The 23,560-nt window shown below is 50.2% G+C and overlaps 2 protein-coding genes across 6 annotated transcripts in view; one reads left to right on the forward strand and one right to left on the reverse strand.

Annotated features, from left to right (window-relative positions):
* Positions 1–1,804: 1,804 nt before the first annotated feature.
* LOC122209211 (CENPB DNA-binding domain-containing protein 1) lies at positions 1,805–4,479 on the reverse strand. Its single transcript, XM_042920996.1, has one exon. The coding sequence runs from the start codon at positions 3,730–3,732 to the stop codon at positions 2,107–2,109; it is 1,626 nt and encodes a 541-aa protein (XP_042776930.1). The 5' UTR covers positions 3,733–4,479; the 3' UTR covers positions 1,805–2,106.
* A 92-nt stretch (positions 4,480–4,571) lies between these two features.
* The window catches only part of GAS8 (growth arrest specific 8), a 57,352-nt gene continuing 38,363 nt past the window's right edge, over positions 4,572–23,560 (forward strand). Inside the window, exons 1-4 of one of the 5 annotated variants that reach the window (XM_042920991.1) lie at positions 4,587–4,659; positions 14,097–14,231; positions 14,390–14,426; positions 14,504–14,581. The gene's annotated coding sequence lies outside the window, so the exon portion shown is untranslated. Of the gene's footprint in view, positions 4,660–11,900; positions 11,990–12,597; positions 14,232–14,389; positions 14,427–14,503; positions 14,582–23,560 lie in introns of those variants that run through there. The other 4 variants (XM_042920989.1, XM_042920992.1, XM_042920993.1 and 1 more) reach the window with 4 other exon arrangements.

Below are 23,560 nucleotides of genomic sequence, written 5' to 3' on the forward strand. Positions count from 1 at the left end.
TGCTTCTTTCCACCCCTTCCCATCAGGTAACCAATGTCTTTGGTCTCTGGCTTCTCCTTTCTGGGTTTCTTTTTGCAAAAATGAGTATGATACATGTCTATTTTCTTATTTCGTTTACCCCTTTTTTAAATAATTTTTTTAACATTTATTCATTTTTGAGAGATGGAGACAGAACATGAGTGGGGGAGGGGCAGAGAGAGGGAGACACAGCAGCTGAAGCAGCTGTCAGCACGAAACCCGACTCAAGGCTTGAACCCATGAACCTCGAGATCATGACCTGAGCTGAAGTTGGACGTTTAACCAACTGAGCCACCCAGGCGCGCCCCACCCCCCACCTTTTTTTTTTTAAAGTTTGTTTTTTGAGAGAGAGAGAGAGCGTGTGAATGGTGGAGGAGCAGAGAGAGAGGGAGAGAGAAGAGAGAATCCCTAGCAGGCTCTGCACTGCAGCACAGAGCCTGATGTGGAGACTGAACCCATGACCTGTGAGATCATGACCTGAGCCCTGAAGTCAAGAGCCCGATGCTCAACCCACTGAGCCACCCAGGAGCCCCTCCCCTTTCTTTCTTCCACAAAAATGATAGCATACTGTTTTTTTGCATGTTGCTTTTTTCAAATAATAGTATACCCTGGAAACCATTCTCTAGCAGTCCAGAGTTCTTCCTCCTTTATTACTGTTATCATCATTTACATCTAGATTATATCCCATTGTATGTAATAACCATTTCATATTTGACCATTCTTCTATATACGAATATTCAGGCTGTCTCCTCACTTTTGCAGTAACAAACAAGGATGCAACAAGTAATATGTGCACATGTATTTTCTTTTGTTGGAGGTGTGTCTTCAGAGTATACTCCTAAAAGTGGGATTGTTAAATCAAAAGAAATGTATTTTTTATGAGTGTCTGATGTCCCTCCATATTCGTTGTAGCAATTTGCATTCCCATCAGCAATGTGGGAGGTCCCTGTTAGCCCAGAACATCACCAACAGAGTGTGTGGCCATACTTTTTGATTATCTGTCAATCTAATTAGTGAGACACAGTATCTGTGTAGCTTTAATTTGCATTTCTCTAATCATGAATGAGGTTGAACTTTTTTTGTTTCAAGACCTAATTTATTTATTTATGAATTATATCCTTTGTCCACTTTTCTATTGGATTTCTGGTATTTTTTCCTCCTCAATCCTAAGAGTTCTCCATATAGCAGGGATTAGCCCATTGTCTGTGAGATGTTGTAAATATTTTCTTCCAATTTATCAACTGCTTTTGACTTTGTAGTGTTTCTCCCATGGAAAAGCTCTTTTGTTACATTTTTATACAGTCAAATTAACTTTTCTTATTTCATCTGGATCTTAAGTCATGGAAAATTTCCCAGCACCCAGGTCAAAGAGGCATTCATTTCAATTTTTATTTTTGGATCCACGATCTGTTTATTTAGTCTTGTGTATGCTGTGAGGCAGGGATCTAATTTTATCTTCTTCCAAATGATTAACCAGTTGTCCCCCACTATTAAAAAAAAATTGGGGCTTCCAAACTTATTCCACAGGTCTGACTACTGCACTGACTTACTCACTGAAGTTTTATAGTTTGCTTTAATGTCTTAGAAGAGCTAGTCTCCTCCTTGCAGTTTTCTCTCTCTTTTTTTAAAGTTATTCATTTTGAGAGAGAGCATGCGCACAAGCAGGGGAGGGGCAGAGACAGACAGAGAGAGGGAGAGAAGGAATCCCTAGCAGGCTCTGCGCTGTCAGTGTGGATCCCAACGTGGGGCTTGATCTCACAAACTGTGAGATCGTGACCTGAGCCAAAATCCAGAGTCAGATGTTTAATAGACTGAGTCACCCAGGCACCCTGCAGTTTTCTCTTTTTGAAGCAGCATTTTCCTGGGTATTCTTGCATGTGATTATTCTAAAGCACATATTTAAGTGAAATTTTAATGACAAAATTTGGTACTCTCAGGTGTCAAAATGAAAAAACCAGAAACAAGAGTTTCCAAAGATGTAAAGCATGTGGAAGTAGAGAGGCGTGGCTGGATCTCATCCGCTGAGGTCATCTTGCTGCTTCTGGCTTTATTTTGATTAACGTTTGGTCGCACACACTGAAAAACGACCTAAGATAGTTGCTTTGAGCGCCGCTTTTTCTCATTGTACAATTCCCTGTAGCAGTTGATCGCATCATTGATTGCTCCCGAAACTTTCAGTTTCCAATCATCATTAGGGCCGTCACTTGTAAGGACCTGTAGGCCTGCCTCGAAGTGTGAGAAGGCTGCTGAGAGTCTTCCTGTGGTTAGCTGACGCAGGGCAGGTGGGGCATCTTCACTCTCCTCTTCTGCAGGCTCCTGCTCTAGCTGCATCAGTTCCTTGTTCGAGAGATCCTCCTCGTGGGACCTCAGCAACTGGTCCACGTCGGCTTCTACAACCTCTTCGAAAGCCACATTCTTGGCAAGGCTCACAATGTTTTGTTGAAGTTGTGCAATGTTATCTGCTTGGGAAACGCTCTGGAACCGAACACACTCAGGCCAGATCTTCTTCCACACGCTGTTCATCGTTGCCGGTCTCAGCGCCTCCCAAGCTAGTGCAATGTTGTCTACAGCATCCATGATGCTGTAGTTTCTCCAGAACTCCCTGATCGTAGCTGTATCCTCCCCATCTGTTGCTTCTAGGATGTGCTCAAAAGTTCTTCTCACGTAATGAGCTTTGAAGGCGGAGGCTATGCCTTGACCCACGGGCTGGATGGAGTCAGCTGTACTGTCATGAAGATATTCCACTCTTACATTATCAGACAGATCACTCAAATTTACCGGGTGGCATGGGGCATTGTCTAGGATGAGCAACGCTTTGTGGGTGAGATTATTCTGGGCACAGTATCTTTCAACGGCTGGGCAAAAAAAGTATGTGAACCATTCCTGAAAGATGCTCCTGGTTGCCCAGGCCTTTTTGTTTGAGCGCCAAATTACAGGCAAATTGGGCTTGGAGTATCCTTTCAGAGCCTTGGGGTTTTCCAAGTGGTACACCAATAAGGGCTTCAACTTAAAGTCCCCAGCTGCATTGCCACCAAGAAGCAGCATCAAGCGATCTCTGGATGATTTAAAGCCTGGCTCAGCTTTCTCTTCCACAGAAATGAACGTTCCTTCAGGCATTCTCTTCCAATAAAGCCCCGTCTCATCTACGTTAAAAACCTGCTGGGGGGTATACTCACCTTCTTCAATGATGCTTCTTAGCGCTTCTGGATATATGTCCTTGTTTCCAGGAGCCGTGCTGTTTATCTTGAAGTGGGGCAAACAGTGGCGCTCCTTGAATCTCACAAACCACCCTTTACTTGCAGTAAACTTTTCTGTTGGAGAGCTTGCACCTCTTTCACGCTGTAAGTCATCAAACAAACTCTTAGCCTTCTCCTGAATAACTGTGACACTCAGGGGCACATTTCGCTGGCTCTGGTCTTCAAGCCACACATGCAGCAGGCGCTCCATGGTCTCCATGACTGCACTTCGATGCCGAGTCAACCGGGAGGCTCTCAAAGGAGTAGCTATTTGCGAATTCGCTTTAATTTTTTCCTTATTATCTCGGATTGTAGCCACTGTAGAAACAGCAAGGCCCAAGGCCTTCGCAATTTGGCTGAGCTTTTCACCAACTTCAAATCGTCTTAACACTTCCAATTTTATGTCGAGGGTAATTGCTTTCCGTTCCCTTTTGGCACTTGGGATGGCCGATGCATTTAGGGACCTTTTCCCAGGCATTTTCCCTTCCAGAATGTAATAAAATCACACCAGTCTCAGGAGCAAGAAGGCCCGTGGCTATTCTCTGCTCCCTTGCAAAACGTGGGAGAGAACGGGGCTGCCAAGAAGTGCAGGCAAATGAGAAAAAGGTCACCAAAGGCCTGCCCGGCCCCCTTTGCCAGAAACAGGCTGGTTCGCTCTTGGTTAGAAGGCAGGCAGCGTAGGCCTCTGGTGTCAATCAGAGTGTCCAATCCCCAGACAGCACCTCTGCAGGAACATTAAAACCGGCGTGGGTTTCTGGGATCCAGAAAACAGAAAAAAATCCGTGCAAGTTAATAACGCTGCATAGCACACACCGAGTCAGTGCCTCCGTTCTAGAGGGACATCGAAGCAGCAGGTAGCCGGGTAGCGGGCTCACGAGAGGCGCCGGTAGCAGCGGCCGGGGGTGGGGGTGGGGGGGCGGACCAGGGACTGGTGTTGTCTTTTGTGAACCGCTTCCTGTGGAGGACCCGGGAAATATGTGTCCTTGGAGATGCCCGACTTAAAATAAGTCTCAAGGCGCTGGGTATCCTCATAGCATCTAGCCCGAGTCGGTCGCTGGGATTTCTGCGCTCCGCTGTGTGGACAGGACCCGACAGCGCTCACGTTCAGATCTTTAAAAAGTCAGGTGGTAGGGTAGACAGCTGATGAGAGGTCCCAAGCCGGCGCCTAGTCCTTACCGCGCATGAGCGACGCCTCCAGCGCCCGCGGGGCCGGCTCCGGGGGTGTGGCGCTTCTCTGGCTTTGTTGCTGTTCTGCGCGTGCGCGCGCCCGAGCGGCGCGAGGGCGGGGCGGGGAGTGTCGCCCCCGCTCCGGGCGGCGGCCGAGCGGTCTGGGCCGTGCGGCGGTGGCCCAGGAGGCGGCGGGATGGTCAGGGCAGGCGTGAGAGCCCTCGGAACAGCCCGGCAGGTGAGCGGGGAGGTTCTGCCCGCAGGTGTCGGGAGGCGGGGGCGGGGGCTCCGCTCGACGCCTTGGTGACGCCGCCCGGTTGCGCCGGCTGTCGCGGGGTAGGGGTCCGGGGAGCGGACTAGAGGGGCCTGGCTGCGGCCACCACCACATCCCCAGCCGGCGGCTCTGTCCCCGCGGCTGAGGTGGCCGTCCCTTGCCCTCCGCGTCCCTGCCCTTCTCCTCGCGGCTTCTTGCCGCCTTCTGAATTTCCCGCCGCCTCCCGGGCCCTGCGCAGTGCTGGCTCCCTCCTCTGCCTCCTCAGTCCCCTCTCCAAAGAGCCCCCACGTGGAGCGATTTGCGTTCGAGTCACGAGTCCCTGCAAACCCACAGCATCTCCTCGGGCACCTCGCTTCGACTGCGAGCCCGTTTCCTCCTGGGCCCGGAGGTAATGCTTGCTGTGGCTCAGAGTTGCTCTCTGAGCCGGATGTCATACTGCACGTGGAAGAGCTTTGCGGGCTGTTAGTGTTTCTCACGCGTGGAGCCCGGTTTCACCACTCTCATAGCAGCTAGTACTGCTTCCAGCCTTCCGTGCTAAGGGCTTTACACGAACCCTCTCATTTAAGTCCTAAACCCTTCCTGCACGAAAGCGCTGCCATAACCCTCTTTATGGAAGAGACAATGTAAAAGCAAAACTGGCCGCTTGCAGCTCAGGGCCATCTCGCTCCAGTGCCTTCACTTTTAGGTATTTCTGGGTTGTGTGCCTTTCCTCTGGTTAAATACTATGAAATGGGATTCCGTGGGTTTTGTTTTTTTAATGTTTTTTTAAATTCAGTTTTGAGAGACAGAGTGTGGGCAGGGGGAGGGGCAGAGAGAGAGACAGAGACACAGAATCTGCAGCAGGCTCCAGGCTCTGAGCTGTCAGCATACAGCCTGGCTTGGGGCTCAAACCCAGGAACTGCAAGGTCATTACCTGAGCCGAAGTCGGAAGCTTAACCGACTGAGCCACCCAGGCGCCCCCTAGGATTCCCTATTTTAAGGTTCTGTTTCTGTATTGGTTGATACATCCCAGGGTGCAGTGATCACATTGGCTTAATTTTTTCTCCTGCATAAATGTGAGGTTTCTGATTTTTGGTCCAAGAAAGGCATCTTGGTTTCCAGACAGTAGTGAAGGAGGAAGAAGGATTCTGTGGATTTATCTCCTGTCTTGTCTTCAGGAATGAGCTTTTCCCTCCCATCCCTATTCATTTTGGAGGTGGTACAAGTGAGCTCCGTTTCTGGAACTATCGATGAAAGCAGAGCCTTTCGCCTGGGACGTTTCAGCATTGCAGAGGCTGTTCTGGTTGTTAACACGTGGTGGAAAGTCAGTAATTGACACGGCTGTGTCCTGAGTCACTGAACCTCCGTGGCCTCAGTGGTTTCAGTTACGAAGGAAGTTGGATGATCTTTGAGGGTTTTTTCCCCCAGACTGAGTTGTTCATCTGTTGAGAGTCAAGAAGTGAACACAGGCAAGGGCTCTGTCCCTCGGCTGCTCTCCTTGGATTTGTAGGCTGGGGGGGGGGGGCCTGCAAAAGCTGGAGAGGCGTCACAGTGTAGTCAAAAGTACCCTATCAGTTAACACTCATCAAGGGAAGCTTATGTTCTGGAGGCTTCCATGCAGTTATTTTCTCATTCAGTGATCTTGCCGCACCATCCCTGCTGTGCAAGGAGAACGGGACTCGCAGAACAAGGGAAGTAGAAAAGGAAGGGAAGGGAATGGAGGGCATAAATGCCATATCAATGTGGGTGGGATAGTTGATGCTGAAGGAAGTGAGCTGCCAGCAGATTGAAGAGCCACTGCCTGGCGGGCTTGTGTCTGCGTGAGTCTGAGACCGCAGGGTAACCTGGCTGATGATCTGACGGGAAAAAAAGGACAGTGGCACTTTGCCTGTTGAAGGGTCTTACTGTGCCCAGCCCCACGTCTTGGCATTGCGTATGCTCATCACAGCCAAACACCAGTAACAGACTGTGTCTCTGAGAACTGCCTCTGACCTAACGTGGTTCCCTAACCCATGTCAGAAGAAGATTAAGTCATGAACTGAAATAAAGGAATTGGGAGTTTTATCAAGTTTTGGAGGCCTGAAGCACAGTACTTAGCACTTCTAGGGCTGAAGGCCACCAGCCCTGCTCTGTTTGGAAACCCTGGGAGGCTTGGTCACGGTCATAGACCCCACGAGGCCCATCAGGTACCCAGGGGGCCGGTCACGCTCATAGACCCCACGTGGCCCATCACGTACCCAGGGGGCCGGTCACGGTCATAGACCCCACGTGGCCTGTCACGTACCCAGGGGGCCGGTCACGCTCATAGACCCCACGAGGCCCATCAGGTACCCAGGGGGCCGGTCACTGCTGTGCTTGGGCTTTGTGCAGTCGCTCTGCTTGTTCTTGGAGCAAGCTGATTCAAAGATTCTAAGAAACAAACTTAAAATTATGACAACGTGGAGATTTCCATCTGAATTTTAAAAGACCCAGATAAGAGATAACCCCAGAAGTGTTGGCTCTCTGTGGGTCTTCTGCCTCTCCCAGGTGCTTTGCTGAGCTGCTGTGTTTGTTGTGTTCACATGTGCCAAGCGGAGGCCTTTCCTCCCAAGGACCCCGGCTTTGGCTTCACCACGCACACAGCATGGTGGAGTGTGAGGAGGGAGCATTTGATGATGTGTCTCATAATATCTGATAAAAGAAGTCGCTGTTTCATGAAGGAAACCACCCTCGTTTAACCGTAAAATGTGTTCTCTTGTCCCACGGAGGGGGATGGGGGGTGGGGGGTGGGGGGGGTAGGCATTCCCCTGGGACAAGCAGGGTTTCCACAATCTTGCTGTTTTGGGGCCAGGTGTTGCTATGGGATTTTCCTACATCTATTTTCGAGATCCTGGGAAGGAAATCACCCGGAAGCAGTTCATGCAGTATTACTTGGTGAGGGGTCTGGTGAGGGGACTTACAGTCTGTCCACCCAGGAAGGAGCTGGTACCTATGGCGGCGTGCCCACCCCTGTGGTCTGCAAGCTCTGATCCTGAGCATCCCAGCCTTGGGGTATAGACAAGACCAGTTTCACTTTTCCCAGTAACTCCCTCACTGAACGCTGTCATGCCCACATTCTTGCTGGGTGGCGGTCCCTGTAACATCATGGCCTAACTTCATCATTGACTAGCTTTTGCTCCTAAGACCTCATTCTCTTTTTCTGTAAACTCCAATCTTCTGTCTGATTGAAAGCTTTTCTCCTAGTGTGGTCCTACCCTGACCCTGAGCAGGGTGGGCCAGCACTGTCCACCCCAGGCTTTGTGCTGTGCTCGCAGGGTCCTCCCTGGCTTGTCCTTCTGAGCGCTGAAGTCAGGTGGAGTGCCCCTCCAGCTTAAGTGTAAGCTTAGGTAGGAGCAGAGGACTTGCTCCCCCTCTGCCCATCGCCCTAGATAACACGCAGTTAAGATCCGGACTTCCATCTGTGTGATGATGTTTGTAGAGAACCATTGTTTCCCACCAGGGTCTGTGGCTGAGGCCTTTGTTGTCTGCCTGCACGTCTGTCCTCAGAGAGGCCCTTGCTCCCTGCTGGGTGGGGGAATGGCAGCTGCCTCTCCTCTCTCCCAAGGATCTGCCTCCTGCTGGGGAGGAGGGGTGAGACGGGGGTCCTCCTGTGTCTGCATTCTGGACAGATTCCAGAGTTCCCTCAAGCTCTGGCACCGCTGACAGTGACGTGTTTGTTCTGAGGCACAGCCTAGAGCACTGAACGGGGACGTGTTCCCTCCCTGGCTCACCTCACTCAGCGCTGCGCTCAGCCCCCGTGGTGCACAGGGGACGGGCAGCCTCTCCCCAGGCTCAGACCAGAAACCTGATCTTCCTCACCCAGAGGAACTTGCAGGTTGGCTGGAAAAGTCCAGCTTGTGAGTGCTGCACCGTCTCCCCGCTCCTCCGCAGCTGTTGTGAGATCACCTGATGACATCTTAGGGTGTCACAGAAGTAAGTAAGCTGAAGCGCAGCCCTCCCTGAGCGCCTCATGCATTTGGGAATAAAAAAACCCACAGTATCCAGGAACTTAAGTAGCAAACTTTGCTGTAAAATAGCTTTGTTATTTCTCCTAACTAAAATTGGGAGAACGTTTCCTTCCAATTTTTAAAATGAGGAGAAAGTATATTTGCAAAAAATGGGAAGTGAATAAGAATATAAAGAAGGAAGCCCCTGGCCTGCTCTGAGCAAGGTTACACAGGTGGGCACTGGTCTCCACCCTGCCCCTTGGGCTTCACCGTGTTGAGCTGTGTACCCAGGTGGTAGTGTAATTGTGTCGGAGAAAGCAAGACTGGCCAGCCGGGCGGTGATCCAAAAAGTAAGAGATTGAAACATGATGGGGGCTGTAAGGATGTCCCAAGCTCTTGCCTCTTTAACGTGAGAGCCGGTGGAGTCTCTGGGGTCTCTGTTGCAGAAAAGCTGGGGTGTTCGGCTGCTCTGAGGCGTTTCTTTGACGAGCATTAGGCTGTACTGTGGAAGCATTGAGCTTTGTGGGGTGGTCATAAGATGCCACAGTTGGGAACACGTCCTCATCACACAACCCCGAGTCTTTATTTACTTTCCAGAAGGAGCATTGTTGTAGTGATCTGAGATGCTGTCGAGAGCAGATGGATGGCAGAAGGAAACGGGGCACACCCCTGAATTGTGTCTTTGAAGAGCTTCCCAGAGGAGCATGTCTGCGTGCAGATGGTTGGGTCCAGAGGCACCAATAGCTTGTGGGCCGTGGGGATTACGTTTTCATTCTCCCTGGCACTGTTTTCTTGTGGTACCTGCAGCTGGGTGGACAGAATGTTCCCGAATCAGCTCTGTATCTCAGGACTGCCCTGTAGTCAGTGTAAGACTGTTGTTTGTGTGCCTTCTGGATTTCCAAGGCAGTGTGGAATCTTAGTGCCTGGATGTACCAAATTTTAACTCCTGTTGCTGAATTGGTTTCTGTTTCTTAAAATGGAAATAGGTTCATACCCCAGGCTGAAAGTATTCATGTTAGTAGAAAAACAAAACGGATCTGTTCTGCAGAGGGTAGGCTGAGGTAGAGCCACAGTCTGGGTCTGTGGAGCACGTCCGAGCACAGAAGCACGTGGTTTGCTGCCGAATGCCCTGCTCTGCAGGTCTGGCGTTCTTTTTCCTAGGCGGACTGGCTGGAGGTTGTGAACAGTTTGTGCGTGGTATTCCTGCTCCTGGACGGCATCTGAGGTGAGGGGTAAGTTCAAGGCTGAGTGTTCCTCCGTAGGGTTTTTTTTTAATGTAGAGCGTAGGGGCACCTGGGTGGCTCAGTTGGTTAAGCATCCGACTCTTTATTTCAGCCCAGGCTATGAACTCATGGGTTCTTGTGTTTGGGCCCCACGTTGGGCTCTGTGATAGTTTGGAGCCTGCTTGGGATTCTCGGTCTCCCTCTCTCTTTGCCCCTCCCCTGGTGCATGCTTTCTCTTTCTCTCTCTCTCCCCCCCTTCCTCTCTCTTTCAAAAATAAATAAATAAACTTTAAAAAAGAATTGAAAAAGTAAAGTGTAGTTTTCTGTGTGTGTGTGTGTGTGTGTGTTTTCAAAAACATGCCTCTCTTGGTTTCACTACCCAACAGCAGAGGTTTCAGTTAAGAGGATCTTCATAATTTTGCCCTGTCAAATGCTACTTCCCATGATTAATAACCCGTGTTAAAGGGGATCGTTTACCACATTGGTGTGTAGCAATAGCAGTGTTCCAAGTAGAACAGAATCCCCGTGTAGGGCTCTTTCTTAAAATTTTTAAACAATTTTCATTTGTTTTTGAGAGAGAGAGAGAGGGAACGTAAGTGGGGGAGGGGCAGAGAGAGACACACACACAGAATCCGAAACAGGCTGCAGGCTCTGAGCTGTCGGCACAGAGCCCGACGTGGGCTTTGAAGTCCTGAACCATGAGATCACGACCAGAGCCGAAGTCCGATGCTTAACTGACTGAGCCACCCAGGCACCCCACACCCGCCTGGTGTAGGAGTCTTAACTGTGACTCGGTTTTGTCAAGTAACATGTAAGAACCATGATCTGAGAGCTGGGAGGAGAGAATAGCACAGGGACACAAAGACGGGACAGACAAACCTTTGCAGTTGTGGGAGCTTCTTATAGTTTCATCCAAGACCCAAAGCCTGTGGTTTCGTGAGGCCAGACCCAGGTTTTGCTGGAGGAGCACCGGTGGGGGTGGGGGGGGTGGTGGTGGCTGGAGGGGGAGCCCGAAGCTGCTCTTGAATCTTGGTCTCTGCAGAAGTTTGTATGGTTTAACATCAGCAGTGTTGACACCTTTGAGCGGAACTTGGAGACTGCTCGCTGGGAACTGGGCATTGAACTCCCCCAACCAGACGGCAGTGGCCTGTGCCACCGAGAGCGACGGGTGAATGTCGGGCTCCAGTCTGGACTCTGCGGTTCTGAATACAGAACAGTTCAGTGTTTAATCAGCTTTGGAGGGGCGCCTGGATGGTTCAGTCAGTTAAGTGCTCGACTCTTGGGTTTCGGCTCAGGTCATGATCTGGCGGTTTGTGGGTTTGAGCCCCTTGTTGGGCTGTGTGCTGACAGTGTGGAGCCTGCTTGGGATCCTCTGTCTCTCTCCTTCTCTGCCCCTCCCCAGCTCACTCTCTCTGTCTCTCTCAAAATAAATAAATAAAAACTTAAAAAAAATTTTTTTTTACCAGTTTTGGAGTGTGCTTCCTTTGAGCATATTGTAGGCATCTGCTAGTTTACTATATATAGTAAAATGAAGAAATAAATTCTGTTTTCATGGAGGAAAGAATCGATTGGTGAAATATTTAGGCAGGCAGCCCTTAAGAAATAGTATAACAGGGCTCAACTGTGAGGGGGCTGTGCTGGGTGTGCTGGGGTCCGTCCTCCTCACCCCCAATTTCAGGTGTCTGGGCAGACAGACGTGTGTGGGGTGAGAGGCTCAGGATTGGGGAAGGCTGGATGCTGTGTCCAGGCTCTGACACATTTTTAAAAGATACTGCTCCCTTGTGTAGCATCAGTCTGCCCTTCACAGCCTTTCTCCCGAGGGAACTGATGAGTGGTTTTCTTGGATCTTCTAGGTTTCCCTTGCGAATCTGGTGTCCGCCCTTCTCCTAGTGGGCGTCTTCCTCTGTGCTGTGAGGAGGGGGCCCGGCGGGGGCTGGGCATGGCAGGCGAGGACGGGGGCCACCTCTTCAGTGCTGGGGAGACACTGCTAGGGTCTTAAAGTACAGTGTCAACGTGTGGTTTGCAGATGCAGCTGGTTGTGAAGAGGCCAGGTTGGAGACGATGGAGTTTGTGAATTTCCTGAAGAATCCCAAGCAATGTCAGGACTTAGGAGCCCCAATTCCAAAGGTATTGATTTCAGAAAACATGATAATGCTCTGAGCTCCCGGTCACAGAGGTCACCATGGGTCAGCGTGGACAGATACGGGACAATTGAGCGTCTTCTAGAGATCGTGTATTTTATTAATCGTGGGAAGTAGCATTTGCCAGGGCAGAATTGTGAAGATCCTCTTAACTGAAACCTCTGTGAGTTTACTTTTTTGAACCATGAGCTTGTGCAATTATAGGAACAGCCCATACCCAACTGAAGTGTGTTTGTGTTCACTCGAAGCACAGACATTATTGGCTTTTCATTTAGAGGCCAGTCTGTCCGTCTAGTTTGGTGCCAACGATCAGAATCTTTTGTTAAATGTCCTGCATAAACCACACGTTACCTACAGTTTTGTTGTCTAAATGAAGTGAAAACTTAGAGCAGTCTGAGTGTAGAACCGTGTATTTTCTTACGACGTTTTTCTTAGAGTTTTCTTTCCTACTCAATTTGACATTTTTTTTAGCTGTTTGCCTTTATTGCTTTATTTTCCAAAGCTTTCAACTTAGTTTTTGAAGAAACAACCTTTTTTTATTCCTGTTTTTTTTTTTAGTTCACACAATGTTAAATTACATAATTAAAATAGAAGTACAGCTTGCATAAACAGGTTTGGGATCAGATACAGCTGCCTTATGGTGAGCCCTTGACCCTGCCCTGGACGGAGGGGTGGGGTTGGTGTGGGTCAGGGTTGTTGTACAGCCATTGTGATTCTGGCTGCTGTGTGTTTCTGCTGGTGCCTCTTTGTGTCATGGACCCTTTGATGGCTTGACAAACTGCCAGTCCTTTTCCCAGAATGATTTGCATCTTAAAGGAAATGGAATCACAGACCCTTCAGTCATCCCCGGGCTATGTGGACCAGGCTAAGAGCGCCTAGTGTAGACCGCTCTTTGGACACAGGCCCTTGTAGGAACCCTTGCTTTCTCCAGCTCCTCCCCGTAGTGTGGCCGCCACTAGACAGTTTGTTCTGAACAACAGCAACAGGTGACCGCTGTGAGCCTGGGGACTAGAGGGTAGGAGGTGCTGTCCTGTCTTACAGGCTGGGGAGTGTTTGCTGGAAAGCATGTGTGTGCGACAGAGGTGCAGCTCGCCCTGGTGCTCCCTACTGGAGATCTGCCAGCGCCTGGCCCAGCTGCTGGTCCCCTCGGCTTTGTGGTTGGGTGCCGCGGGGGGTGCCTCTCTTTGCTTCTTAGGATGTCCAGCTGCTTGTACGTGCTTGCAAAGTGGGTGTGATAAGCGGTGTGGCGGTCAGGTCACCAGGAAGGGCCTCTCACCTGGAGTGCGACCCTCCAGCAGTGCGTGGGCTTGCGGGAGGCGTCTCTGTCGTTCTGTGTGGTGCCGAGGACATCAGGACCCACATGGGTGTGGGCTCCTCCTGGGCGTAAAGGCCTACAGGAGATGTGGACACACGTACCCTGGACTCTCAGTTGTGCGTGTGGTCACGCGACTGGCAGAGGTGGATTCATGGCGCACCGTGACCCTAACCCACGTTCACGGGAACATGGGGTCCAGCACCATGTTGTGGACTTGAGTCTTGTGACTCCTTCCCCCTACCTCTTCGTGAGTGCTTTGTTGTTGTTTTTAAAGACTCAAGGAAAAAACACTGTATGGTCTCCTCTGAGGTAACTAGATGCTAACCCACACCCTTGACTGGAAATGGGGCAGTAGAAATTCCCTGCTTTAAATTTCTTTTCAGTTTTCAGGTGTGACGGTAATCCATAAGACGAACACCGAGGTGTGTTACGAGAGTGTGAATTGGTGTCACTGTTTTGTAGAACGGTTTGACGGCACCCGTTAGACATTCAGACCCTTTGACCCAGCAAGCCCTGCCCTCGGGAGCTCTTGTGAAGACATGGCCTGCTTAGGTGGATGGGCTTTCGTGTGTCTGTGGTATTTGAACTTTTTATGGTGAACGTGGTTTAATTTTCTAAGAAAATATTAGAAGGAGAACCTCGGACTAGAAGAATGGGGCACCATCTCATGGGATTCTTGTTAGTGACGCCTGGAAGTCACCCGTTTAAATCAGAAACGGGCCTGTCTTTGGGTCCCATCTGTCCCCTTTAAGAGCCCGGCATCACCTTTCTGTTTCAGGGAGCCATGCCCACTGGTCTCCTGGCACTGGAGCTGCTTCTTGCCACAGCCACTGCGGGGAAGGCCAGTGTGCCTTTCATCACCGTGAATGGGTCAGAGTTCCTGGAAACATTTGTCGGCATTGGGCCAGCAAGGGTAGGTGGGCGCTTGTCCTCGAGTCAGACAGCCCCGGTCTTTGTGTGGACCCGGCAGTGAGCACAGAGCACGCCGCACATGTTGAGATAAGGGTTGGGTTCCGGAGAAGAGAAGCAGAGACTTGGGTTAACAAACACTCATTTTTGTTTTCATACCAGGAGCAAAATAGACTCTCTGTGTGGATTCCTACTTTAGGTTCGTGACATGTTTGCAGCGGCCCAAAGAAACGCTCCTTGTGTCTTGTTCATTGATGATATTGATGCGTTTGGCAGGAGGCGAGGCCGAGGGCATTTCGGAAGCCAGAGTGACCGGGAGAGCACGCTGAACCAGATGCTTGCGGAGGATGGATGGTGAGTGCACGCTGCTGACAGCCGCCGAGAGCAGGCCTGTCCTGTCGGCACTGCCACATCTCGCGTGACCCTCCTCCGGCTTTTGTTTCTATCAGCTCCCTGGGTGAGTGGGCGTCCCTGATGGTTCTGTTTGTAGGAAGGCTGCTCTCAGGCAGACTTAATGGAGAAAGCTATGTTAGATCCACAGAGGCCCCCCACTGCCCCCTCCCTACCAGCAGGAGGGGTTAGTGGAGATGGGGTGGTGAGATGAGGAGAGGTGAGGCCCTCCTGGGGAGGTGGACCAGGTAGATGAGGGCTCCCCCACCTCTCCTAGTGTAGGCCTTGGTGCCTGCAGGATGGTGTGCTTGGAGCCTTGCTCCTTCCCCTCTGAACCTCTCTCCTGCTGCCCTTCCTGACGCAGAGTCTCATGGGTGTGAGCCCACTCCATGTCCCCAAATCTCTCTCTTTCTTTCAGTTCAGACTTTTCCTCAAAGTGATTCCAGCTCAGTGTGTCTGGTAGCTTGTCAGGCGTGCCGATATCTCACTGGAAATGTCTACATGGTGAACGTTTTTCAAATTTGGAGATGCTTTCCGTGGTCCCATGGCAAGTTTTCATCTTCATCTTGGGGCTGCCAAGAGTACCCCAGGTTTGGTGATTCACTAGGAGGACTCCTAGGACCCCATGTGTAGCTGTACCCACGACCACGACTGGTGACAGACACAGAGCAGAATCCGCGCGGGGAAGAATGTGGTCCAGGGAAGCTGGCTGCAGCTTCCCTCAGGACGTGCAGGAGGCACCGACTTTTCCTGGCATGGAGCTGTGACGACATGTGGGCATGTAGTTGACCAAGGTTTTCAGTGGGGGCTGGTCCTGTGGCACTCTCTGCCCAGTATGTACCAAAATCCCAGCCTCCCGGGAGGAAGGCAGGTGTGCAGCAAAACCACACTGTACAAACAGATTAGGCCTAGGGAGCCCCTCTTATCAGGGAGCAGTGGAGACCCTCCCCAAATCTCAGGTCCCAGAGCCAGCTGGGGGCCACCTTATAAGCAGAGCTTGAGAGGCTTACTGTGTTAGATTCTTTCTGCCCAGCCAAGACGTTCCAAAACCCTTTGTCATAGCTCGTATCCAACCGTGATTCTAACTAGGTTAGTACTCTGTTCTGATGTCTCAAGGGGCTGATGGGAGAGAGCATTCAGGGGGAAAGAGGGTGGGAACACCACCACTTTCTCTGCTGGCGGCCCCCGTTCTCTGCAGTCCTGCCTGCCCTTGACTATTCCAGTTCCCTGGGCCTTGTGAGCCCACTAGGGCTGGGTGGATGGAGACCTTGGGAAGTAGCTGGGGCACTGACACCGTGGAGAGTCTCCTTGCTCCCCAGGGGTTGGGGGGTGGCATCGGGTAGTGTCAAGCTGTCAGGAACCAGTGGTGAGTCAAGATGGAGGTCCACACGTGGGCCCAGGTCCTGGGGGGTCCCAGTTAGCCGGGGAACGTCTGACTGCTCTCTGATGGAGACGCGTCTCAGCCAGAGCAATGGGGTCTGTGAGAACCAGAGCCAGTGGTGTGCTGTTTGTGTCCTGCCCGTGAAGGGTCAGAGGGAGGGGCCCCAGAGCCAGCCCCGGGCAGGAGCGTTGGCCCCGCTGAATGGCCTCTGTAGTCCGTTTGGAATGAGCAGAGGAAGAGCAGAGCCAGTGCAGGGCGGCTCAGGGAGGCCAGGGTCCCTAGAAGGATGAGCAGGTGCGCAGAAGAGGACAAGGCGTCAGGACCAGAGAGAGGAGGAGAGCTGTCTGGGGATACAGCACTACCCCAGTGGGTGCCAGCCGAGCCCCCTCCTCGGGTGCCCTTGCTTCTCATGTCCAGGGTTCACCTCTTTCACGAACGTCGTGGTGGTGGCTGGCACCAACCGCCCTGACCTCCTTGACCCGGCTCTGATGCATCCTGGCCGGTGTGACTGACTGATCTACATCAGCAAGCCTGCCGGTCACATGGCGCTCAGGTTTGGGGCTTCATGCCCTTGTGCTAAAGGTTAGGTTGGTTAGATCGTTACCTGTGTATTTGGAGGCGATTTCTTTTCTTTTTTTTTTTTTACTTCTTCCTTTTTAAGCAGGCTCCATGCCCAGTGCAGAGCCGAATGCAAAGGTTGAACTTTTCACCCTGAGAGATCAAGACCAGAGCTGAGGTCAAGAGTCGGACCGTTAACCGACCGAGCTACCCAGGGTGCCCCTGGGGGTGGTTCGTTTGATCAGGGCCCTGCAGTGGTTAATATTAACATTTGGAAAAAGTGGAAGCTTGTGGATGCCCTTGGGTGCTGCTAGTTGCTGTCTCCCGGCAATCCACTTTTGGGAGTGACAGGTGTGGCTGGGCCTGCAGAAACGTCACTTCACCATACAGGTGGGAGTGCTGTGATACATCTATGTTTCTGGCGCGGTGTTGTAAAAACTTAGAGGGTAGACAAGAAGAGCTCACCCTCACCTTTTGCTCTGACAACTGACATCACCTCTTCCCTGGCCCTTTCCGTTTTTGAGAGCGCGTCTGTCCCGCGTGGACTTGCCCTGCTGCCCAGGGTGGTCCTCCTCTTGCTCACTGTCGGCTCATGGCCCCGGGAATGGATTTGATGTTAGAGGCAGCACAGTCATGAAGGTGTTTTAATGAGTTCAAGAGCTGAGTGTACGAGGGGGCTTGAACTCGCAAACCATGAGATTGTGACCTGAGCCGAAGGCGGACACTTGACCGACTGAGCCACCCGGGTGCCCCTGCCCTGATTAATGATAGTTTTGCTGGATATAGCATTCGTGTTTGACTTTAAAAAATTTTTCTTGTTCTCACTGCTTTGAATATTTTGTTCCACTGCCTTCATTTTACTATTTCTGATGAGGTGCCAGGCACCAGTCGTCATATTGCTGTTATCCTCTATGTGATGAATCTTTTCTGTTGCTGCTTCAGGATTTCCTCTTTGTCTTTTGCTTTCAACACTTTAATTGTGATGGGTCTCTTGCGACTTCTGGGTTTCAAATTATAGTTAGAAAAGAATCTCTCGTTATTTTCATATTATGGACACATCTTTATCATGTTTATGACTTATTTTTTTTACATTTACGTCTCTGACCCATTTGTACTTTATTCTGATATATAGCTTGAGATATTGCATAAATTTGATCTTTCTTCAAATAACTATCCTATCATTGCAACACCATTTTTAAATAGTTCATTACTGACGAAGAAACAGTGCATTATCTTGACTTTACCCACTGAATGGGAGCCTTTCCAAGGACAAAAGGAATTACAGAGAACATTTCAGATTTTCTTTAGTTGTATCACAGATAGTACTATCAACATTGTTATTTTGAAAGTATTTCACGTAGGGGCGCCTGGGTGGCCCCGTCGGTTTAGTCTCCGACTCCTGGTTTCAGCTCAGGTCACGATCTCACAGTTTGTGAGTTTGAGTCCCTTGTCGGGCTCTGTGCTTATAGCACAGAGCCTGCTTGGGATTCTCTTTCCCTCTCTGCCTCCCCGCCCCCCCCGCACTGTCTCTCAAAAAAAAAAAAAAAAAAAAAACAGGAGGTAAGTGTACCTGACCTTTGGGATACTTCATCATTGCTTCCTGACTCCAAATAACTAAGTGTGAAGCAGGGAAGGTGCCTGGAGCCCCAGGCTGTCCTTGTAGATTTTGCAAAGTGGCCACAAGTGACCCTGCTCTGACCGTCTGTGTGTCTCTGTCTTTGTTAGGCCCCGACATCAAAGGCAGATTGTCCATTTTCACAGCCCACCTACACCCACTGAAGCTGGGTGGGAGCCCCTGTAAGGACACTCGCGGTGCTCCCTTTGGGCTGGGTGGGAGACCCCCATAAGGACGCTCGCGGTGCTCCCTTTGGGCTGGGTGGGAGACCCCCATAAGGACGCTCGCGGTGCTCCCTTTGGGCTGTCACGGTGCTCACTCACAGGTGAGTGTTGGCCAGGCCGGGGATGGCCTCGGGTGTTGCATGCGATTGGTAGGTGGTTTCTGGTTGTAGGATTCAGTGCTGGCATGTGCCCACCTTTGTCTTTGGAACTTTGAATCTGTTGAGAGACATCAAAGGCCTCGGAGATGATTAGCCCCAAAGCTGATTTGTAGCCATCTGAAGTTCTAGTTTAATTCGGTTTAGACTTGGGGAGTTGTTAGTGCAGGGGCCTCCCTAATGCCCGAGCACAGACCCACCGCAGTGAGGAGCCGTTGCTGCATTATACGGTCTTGGGCGTCAGCTCCCAACGTGGGGCCCCCCCTTGCTTTTCTCTTTTCTTTGTAGTTGAAACCAAGATCCTGTACTAGGAAGCTTGTTTCCCCACCAGGGTGGTTTAAGCACTGGGAGTTTAGGGTTTTCCCAGGGGGCTTCCTGCCCAGGTCATCGTCTACTCAGCAGCCCTTTGGAAGCCTAATGATTACTGTGATTACTGTGATGAGCCCTGCCATCCCCGGAACATTCTGCTGTGCAGCCTTGCCCCCTCCCACTGTTGTGCTGCCATCTGCCATCTCCCTGGTGTTCTGCCCAGTGCGGGGTGAGGGCTGGGGTCAGGTCACACATAGGAGTGCACGTTTGTTGGCCACAGGATGATGTGTGAGGCGTTCTCATCCGACCAGGCTGGTCTGTTTCCTGCAAAGAATGTGCTCTCTGTTCTTCCTCCTTGTGACTCCCATGTCCACTTATACACCACAGTTAAGAAACTTGAATAGGCCTCCCAGACTGTCGTCCCAGAGATACATTAGAGGCTGCCCAGACTCAGCAGGATGACCTAGGACCTCACCAGCCTCCTGCGGCAGCTGCCTCATCGAACTGCCCTCCTCTCTCAGGCTGGTCACGTGGATTCCGCTGTCCCCGAGAGGCAGACCCAGCCTTTGTGAATGTCGACATCGCAGGGACAGAGAATGGTCTCTCTGTCCTCACACACAGAAGGGGACACAAGAATTCTTAGAGGAAAAGAACTGTTGATACATTTTCGAGAGCCACATAACTAAGTGCAAGCTGTGGCGCTCTGTGATTCTCATGTTGTTGAGCCTTCGTCTCCGCGTGCGCCTCAGGCCCCTGTGTGGGAGATCCAGTTTTTTTAAAAACCTGGATGTTCCTGGGGCGCGTGGGGGGCTGTCGGTTGAGCGTCCGACTTCGGCTCAGGTCGTGATCTCACAGCTCGTGCGTTTGAGCCCCACGTCAGGCTCTGTGCTGACGGCTCGGAGCCCGGAGCCTGCTTCAGATCTGTGTCTCCCTCTCTCCTCTGCCCCTAACCCACTCACATTCCGTCTCTGTCTCTCTCAAAAGTAAATAAGCATTAAAAAAATTAAAAAAATAAAACCTGAATGTTCCTTGGGAACCTGACGTGTAAAGTTCTCCTTTAACATTTTTGCTCGTTCTTTGCGCTATAATGTAGCAACAAAAGTAAATGAGAAAAAAGACATTTTAAAACTTAGCTAATGATTCAACAAAAGATTACAAAGTATGCAAAGAAACAGTAAGTGTGGTTCATTCACAGGAGAAAGAAATGAACAGAAACTGTCCCCAAGGTAGCACAGACATTAGGGTTACTAGAAAAATACTAATGTCACCTGTCTTAAAGTTGCATGCCTATAGAGCCAAAGGGGACCAGAAGAACTGTGTGTCTCAACAAAGAGAATATTAGTAAGAAAACAAATTACAGGAAGTAACCAGATAGGAATTCTGGAGCAGAAAAGTACATGACTGAAATGAAAAGTTCACTAGAGGGCTCAATAGCAGATGTGAGCTGCAGAGGAAAAATACTGGCAAACTTGGAGATAGGCTAATATTACCCAGTCTGAGGGGCAGGAAGAAAAAGGAACGGAAAATGTACAGAACCTAGGACCAGATGGGACTCTACCAACATGCATATTATGGCAGTCCCAGAAGGAGAGGACGGAGGAAAAGGGGCAGTGAGAATATCTGAAGAGATAATGGGTCAGAACTTTCCAAATTGGATAAAAGACAGGAGTCTACATTCCCGAGATGTTCAGTGAATTTCAAGTAGGGATGAACTCTAAGATCCATCGAGACTCATCATCATCTGTTAAAGCCGAAGAGAGGCTTGGAACCAGCAAGAAGGAAAGGATACAGTGTACAAAGGGTCATCAGTGAGACTTGATAACAGATTTCTCCTTACACACTCAGAAGGGCAGAAGGCGGTGGGGTGACATGTTCCAGGTATGAAAGGGAAAACCTGTAACAAAGAATTCTGCATCTGGCAAAACTGCCCTTCAGGAAGGAAGGGGAAATTAAGACGTTCCCAGGTACTGAGACGTTGAGGCAATTCATTGTGTTCAGACGTAGCCTACAGGAAATGCTAGAGAGAGTTCAGGCTGAAATGAAAGGGTGCTAGCCAGTAACTTGAAGCCATGTGAAGAAATAACAGTGGTACTGGTAAAGACAAGTGCATAGAACAATAATTACAATTTCTGTGATGGGTATGTAATGTAGAAAGCTGTAATCTGTGACAATAACAAGGTGAAGGTGGAGGGAAGGAGATGTACAGGAGACATTTGTACGGTTATTAAAAGCCAGACATGGAAGAGCTGGTCTTAAAATTCACGTGGAGGGGCGCCTGGGTGGCTCAGTTGGCTAAGTGTCCCAACTCTTGATTTCAGCTCAGGTCTCGGCCTCTGGGTCGTGAGCTCAAGCCCTGCGTCGGCCTCCGCACTGGGTATGGAGCCCACTTAACAAAAACAAAAATGAAACCAAATCCTAAGTAAGTAAATAAGTAAATTCACACGGAGTTGCAAAGTGCCCAAGTAGCCAAAACAGTCTCATGAAAGGAGACGGAGTTGGAGGACTCCTGCGTCCCTATTTCAGAACTTGCCACAAAGCTCGGTGAACAAAACACGGCCCTGACAAGGCGGACATACTGACAGAGGAAAACTCACGAGTACAGATGCGGCCTGTACATCTGTGCTTAGTTGATTTCTCTTAAGGTTGTGAAGACCGCTTAATGGGGGAAGGACGGTCTCTTCAAAAAAATGTGCTAGGACAATGGGATATGCACATACAAAAGAATGAAATTGGACCTTGGCACCAGATACAAAAGTTAAAGTGGGTAAAAGACCTGAATTTCAGAGCTAAAACTATAAAAGTCTTAGAAGAAAACATGGAAGACCAGATCTTCATGACTCTGGACTTGGCAGTGGTTCCTTAAATACGATACCAGAAGCACAAGCAACAAGTGGAAAAATAAATCGGACTTAATAAAAATTGAAATCTTTTTTGTGTCAAAGGACATTACTGAGTGAATAAAAAGGCAAGTATAGAGAACAGAGAAAAATATTTGGAACTCATGCGTCTGATGAGGGTCTAGAATCCAGAACATAAAACCCCATCTAAGAATGGGCAAAGGGTTAGAAAAGACATTTTTCCAGAGAAGATAGACAACCGAAAACCACATGACAGAATGCTGAGTGTCATGATTTATTAGGCAAATGCAAATCTAATGAGGTAGCACTTCCATGCCACGGACGGCTGTAAAAGACAGAGTTGGCGTGGATGTAGAGGTACAGGACGTCTAATAGGGCTGCTGATGGGAGCGTAAACCGGGCTGACTGGGCTTTGGGAGTCAGTTCGGCTGTTCAGAAAGTAAAGTACGGAGCCCTCCTATGACCCAGCAACTCCACGTGTAGGTATCTACCCTGGAGAGTTGAAAACCTGTCCACACAAAGACGTGTACGTGTGTTCACAGCAATGTTGTTCACACTAGCCAAAGGGTAGAAACACCCCAAACGTCCATCAGTGCATGAATGGATAAACAAAAGGTGTGTATGTAAAATGGGATATTATTCAGCCATGAAAAGAAATACTGGCACGTGTTACAATAGGGATGAACCTCCCAATATTATGTCAAGTGAAAGCAGCCAGGCACAAAGGGCCATGTACTGTGTGATTCCATTTATATGAGAGGTTTATAACAAGTCCGTGGAGACAGAAAATACACGTGTGGGTAGCTAGGGTGGGCCCTGGAATCCCCCACGTCAGGCATAGGGTACCTTACAGATGATGGAAGTGTCTGAAATTAGGGCAGGAGTCGTGTGACTTGATAAATGTACTAGAAGTCTTTGAGGTACACCCTTAAACCAAGGTAAACCAAGTGCCAAATTTTGGTTTGGAAAACCACCTATGGATCCTGTGAGCCGAGGTAACGCTGGGGCCCCAGGTCAGCCTGCGGAAGGCCCCCCACCTCTCCAGGGCTGCCCAGCTCACCTTTGACGAGCCTTTCAATGGCCTGCTCAGAGTGCTTCTCCTGAACACAAGGACCCAGGTGGCAGGAGGCAATCGGGGCGGCTTCGTGGCCCTGATTAAGATGGGTGGATTTAGGGGCGCCTGGGTGGCTCAGTTGGTTAAGTGGCTGACTTCGGCTCAGGTCATGATCTCACGGTCCGTGAGTTCGAGCCCCGCGTTGGGCTCTGTGCTGACAGCTCAGAGCCTGGAGCCTGTTTTGGATTCTGTGTCTCCCTCTCTCTGACCCTCATGCTCTGTCTGTTCATGCTCTGTCTCTCTGTCTCAAAAATAAATAAACGTTTAAAAAAAAAAAAAAAAAAAAGATGGGTGGATTTAATGTTGAATAAATTACACCTCAGTAAGCGCTTAACCAAAAAACCGGCCTGGCCCCAAACTGGTGACTGACAAAGTTGCTGCCTAGCTTAGCTGTGGTCCCTGTCATGGAGCTCCTCTTGTAATACCCAGTCCCGGGCACTCATGACCAGTTTCTCCTTTCCCGGGTCGGGTGCTGGCATTTTGGTGTCTGCCACGAAGACCCAGAGTTACCTCGGCTCACAGGATCCGTAGGCGGTTTTCCAGACCAAAATTTGGCGCTTGGGAATCTGCCAGCAGCCTTCATGCTCTGTCTAGAGCTACGTTTAAAATCTCAGAGAGGTGGGGCCTGCAGGGCAGTGGCTCAGGCCCTGGTTTGGATGCTAATTGCAGACTGGAGGAGGGGGTTCCTGGAGAGCTCCCTCACGGAAGCCACAAGGACAGCCCTCCGAA

Source organism: Panthera leo, chromosome E2, assembly GCF_018350215.1.
Source record: "Panthera leo isolate Ple1 chromosome E2, P.leo_Ple1_pat1.1, whole genome shotgun sequence".
NCBI classification, from domain to species: domain Eukaryota; kingdom Metazoa; phylum Chordata; class Mammalia; order Carnivora; family Felidae; genus Panthera; species Panthera leo.

Coding starts and splice junctions, on each gene's coding strand:
- LOC122209211 (XM_042920996.1), bottom strand. CDS start 3,732: ATGCCTGGGAAAAGGTCCCTAAATGCATCGGCCATCCCAAGTGCCAAA.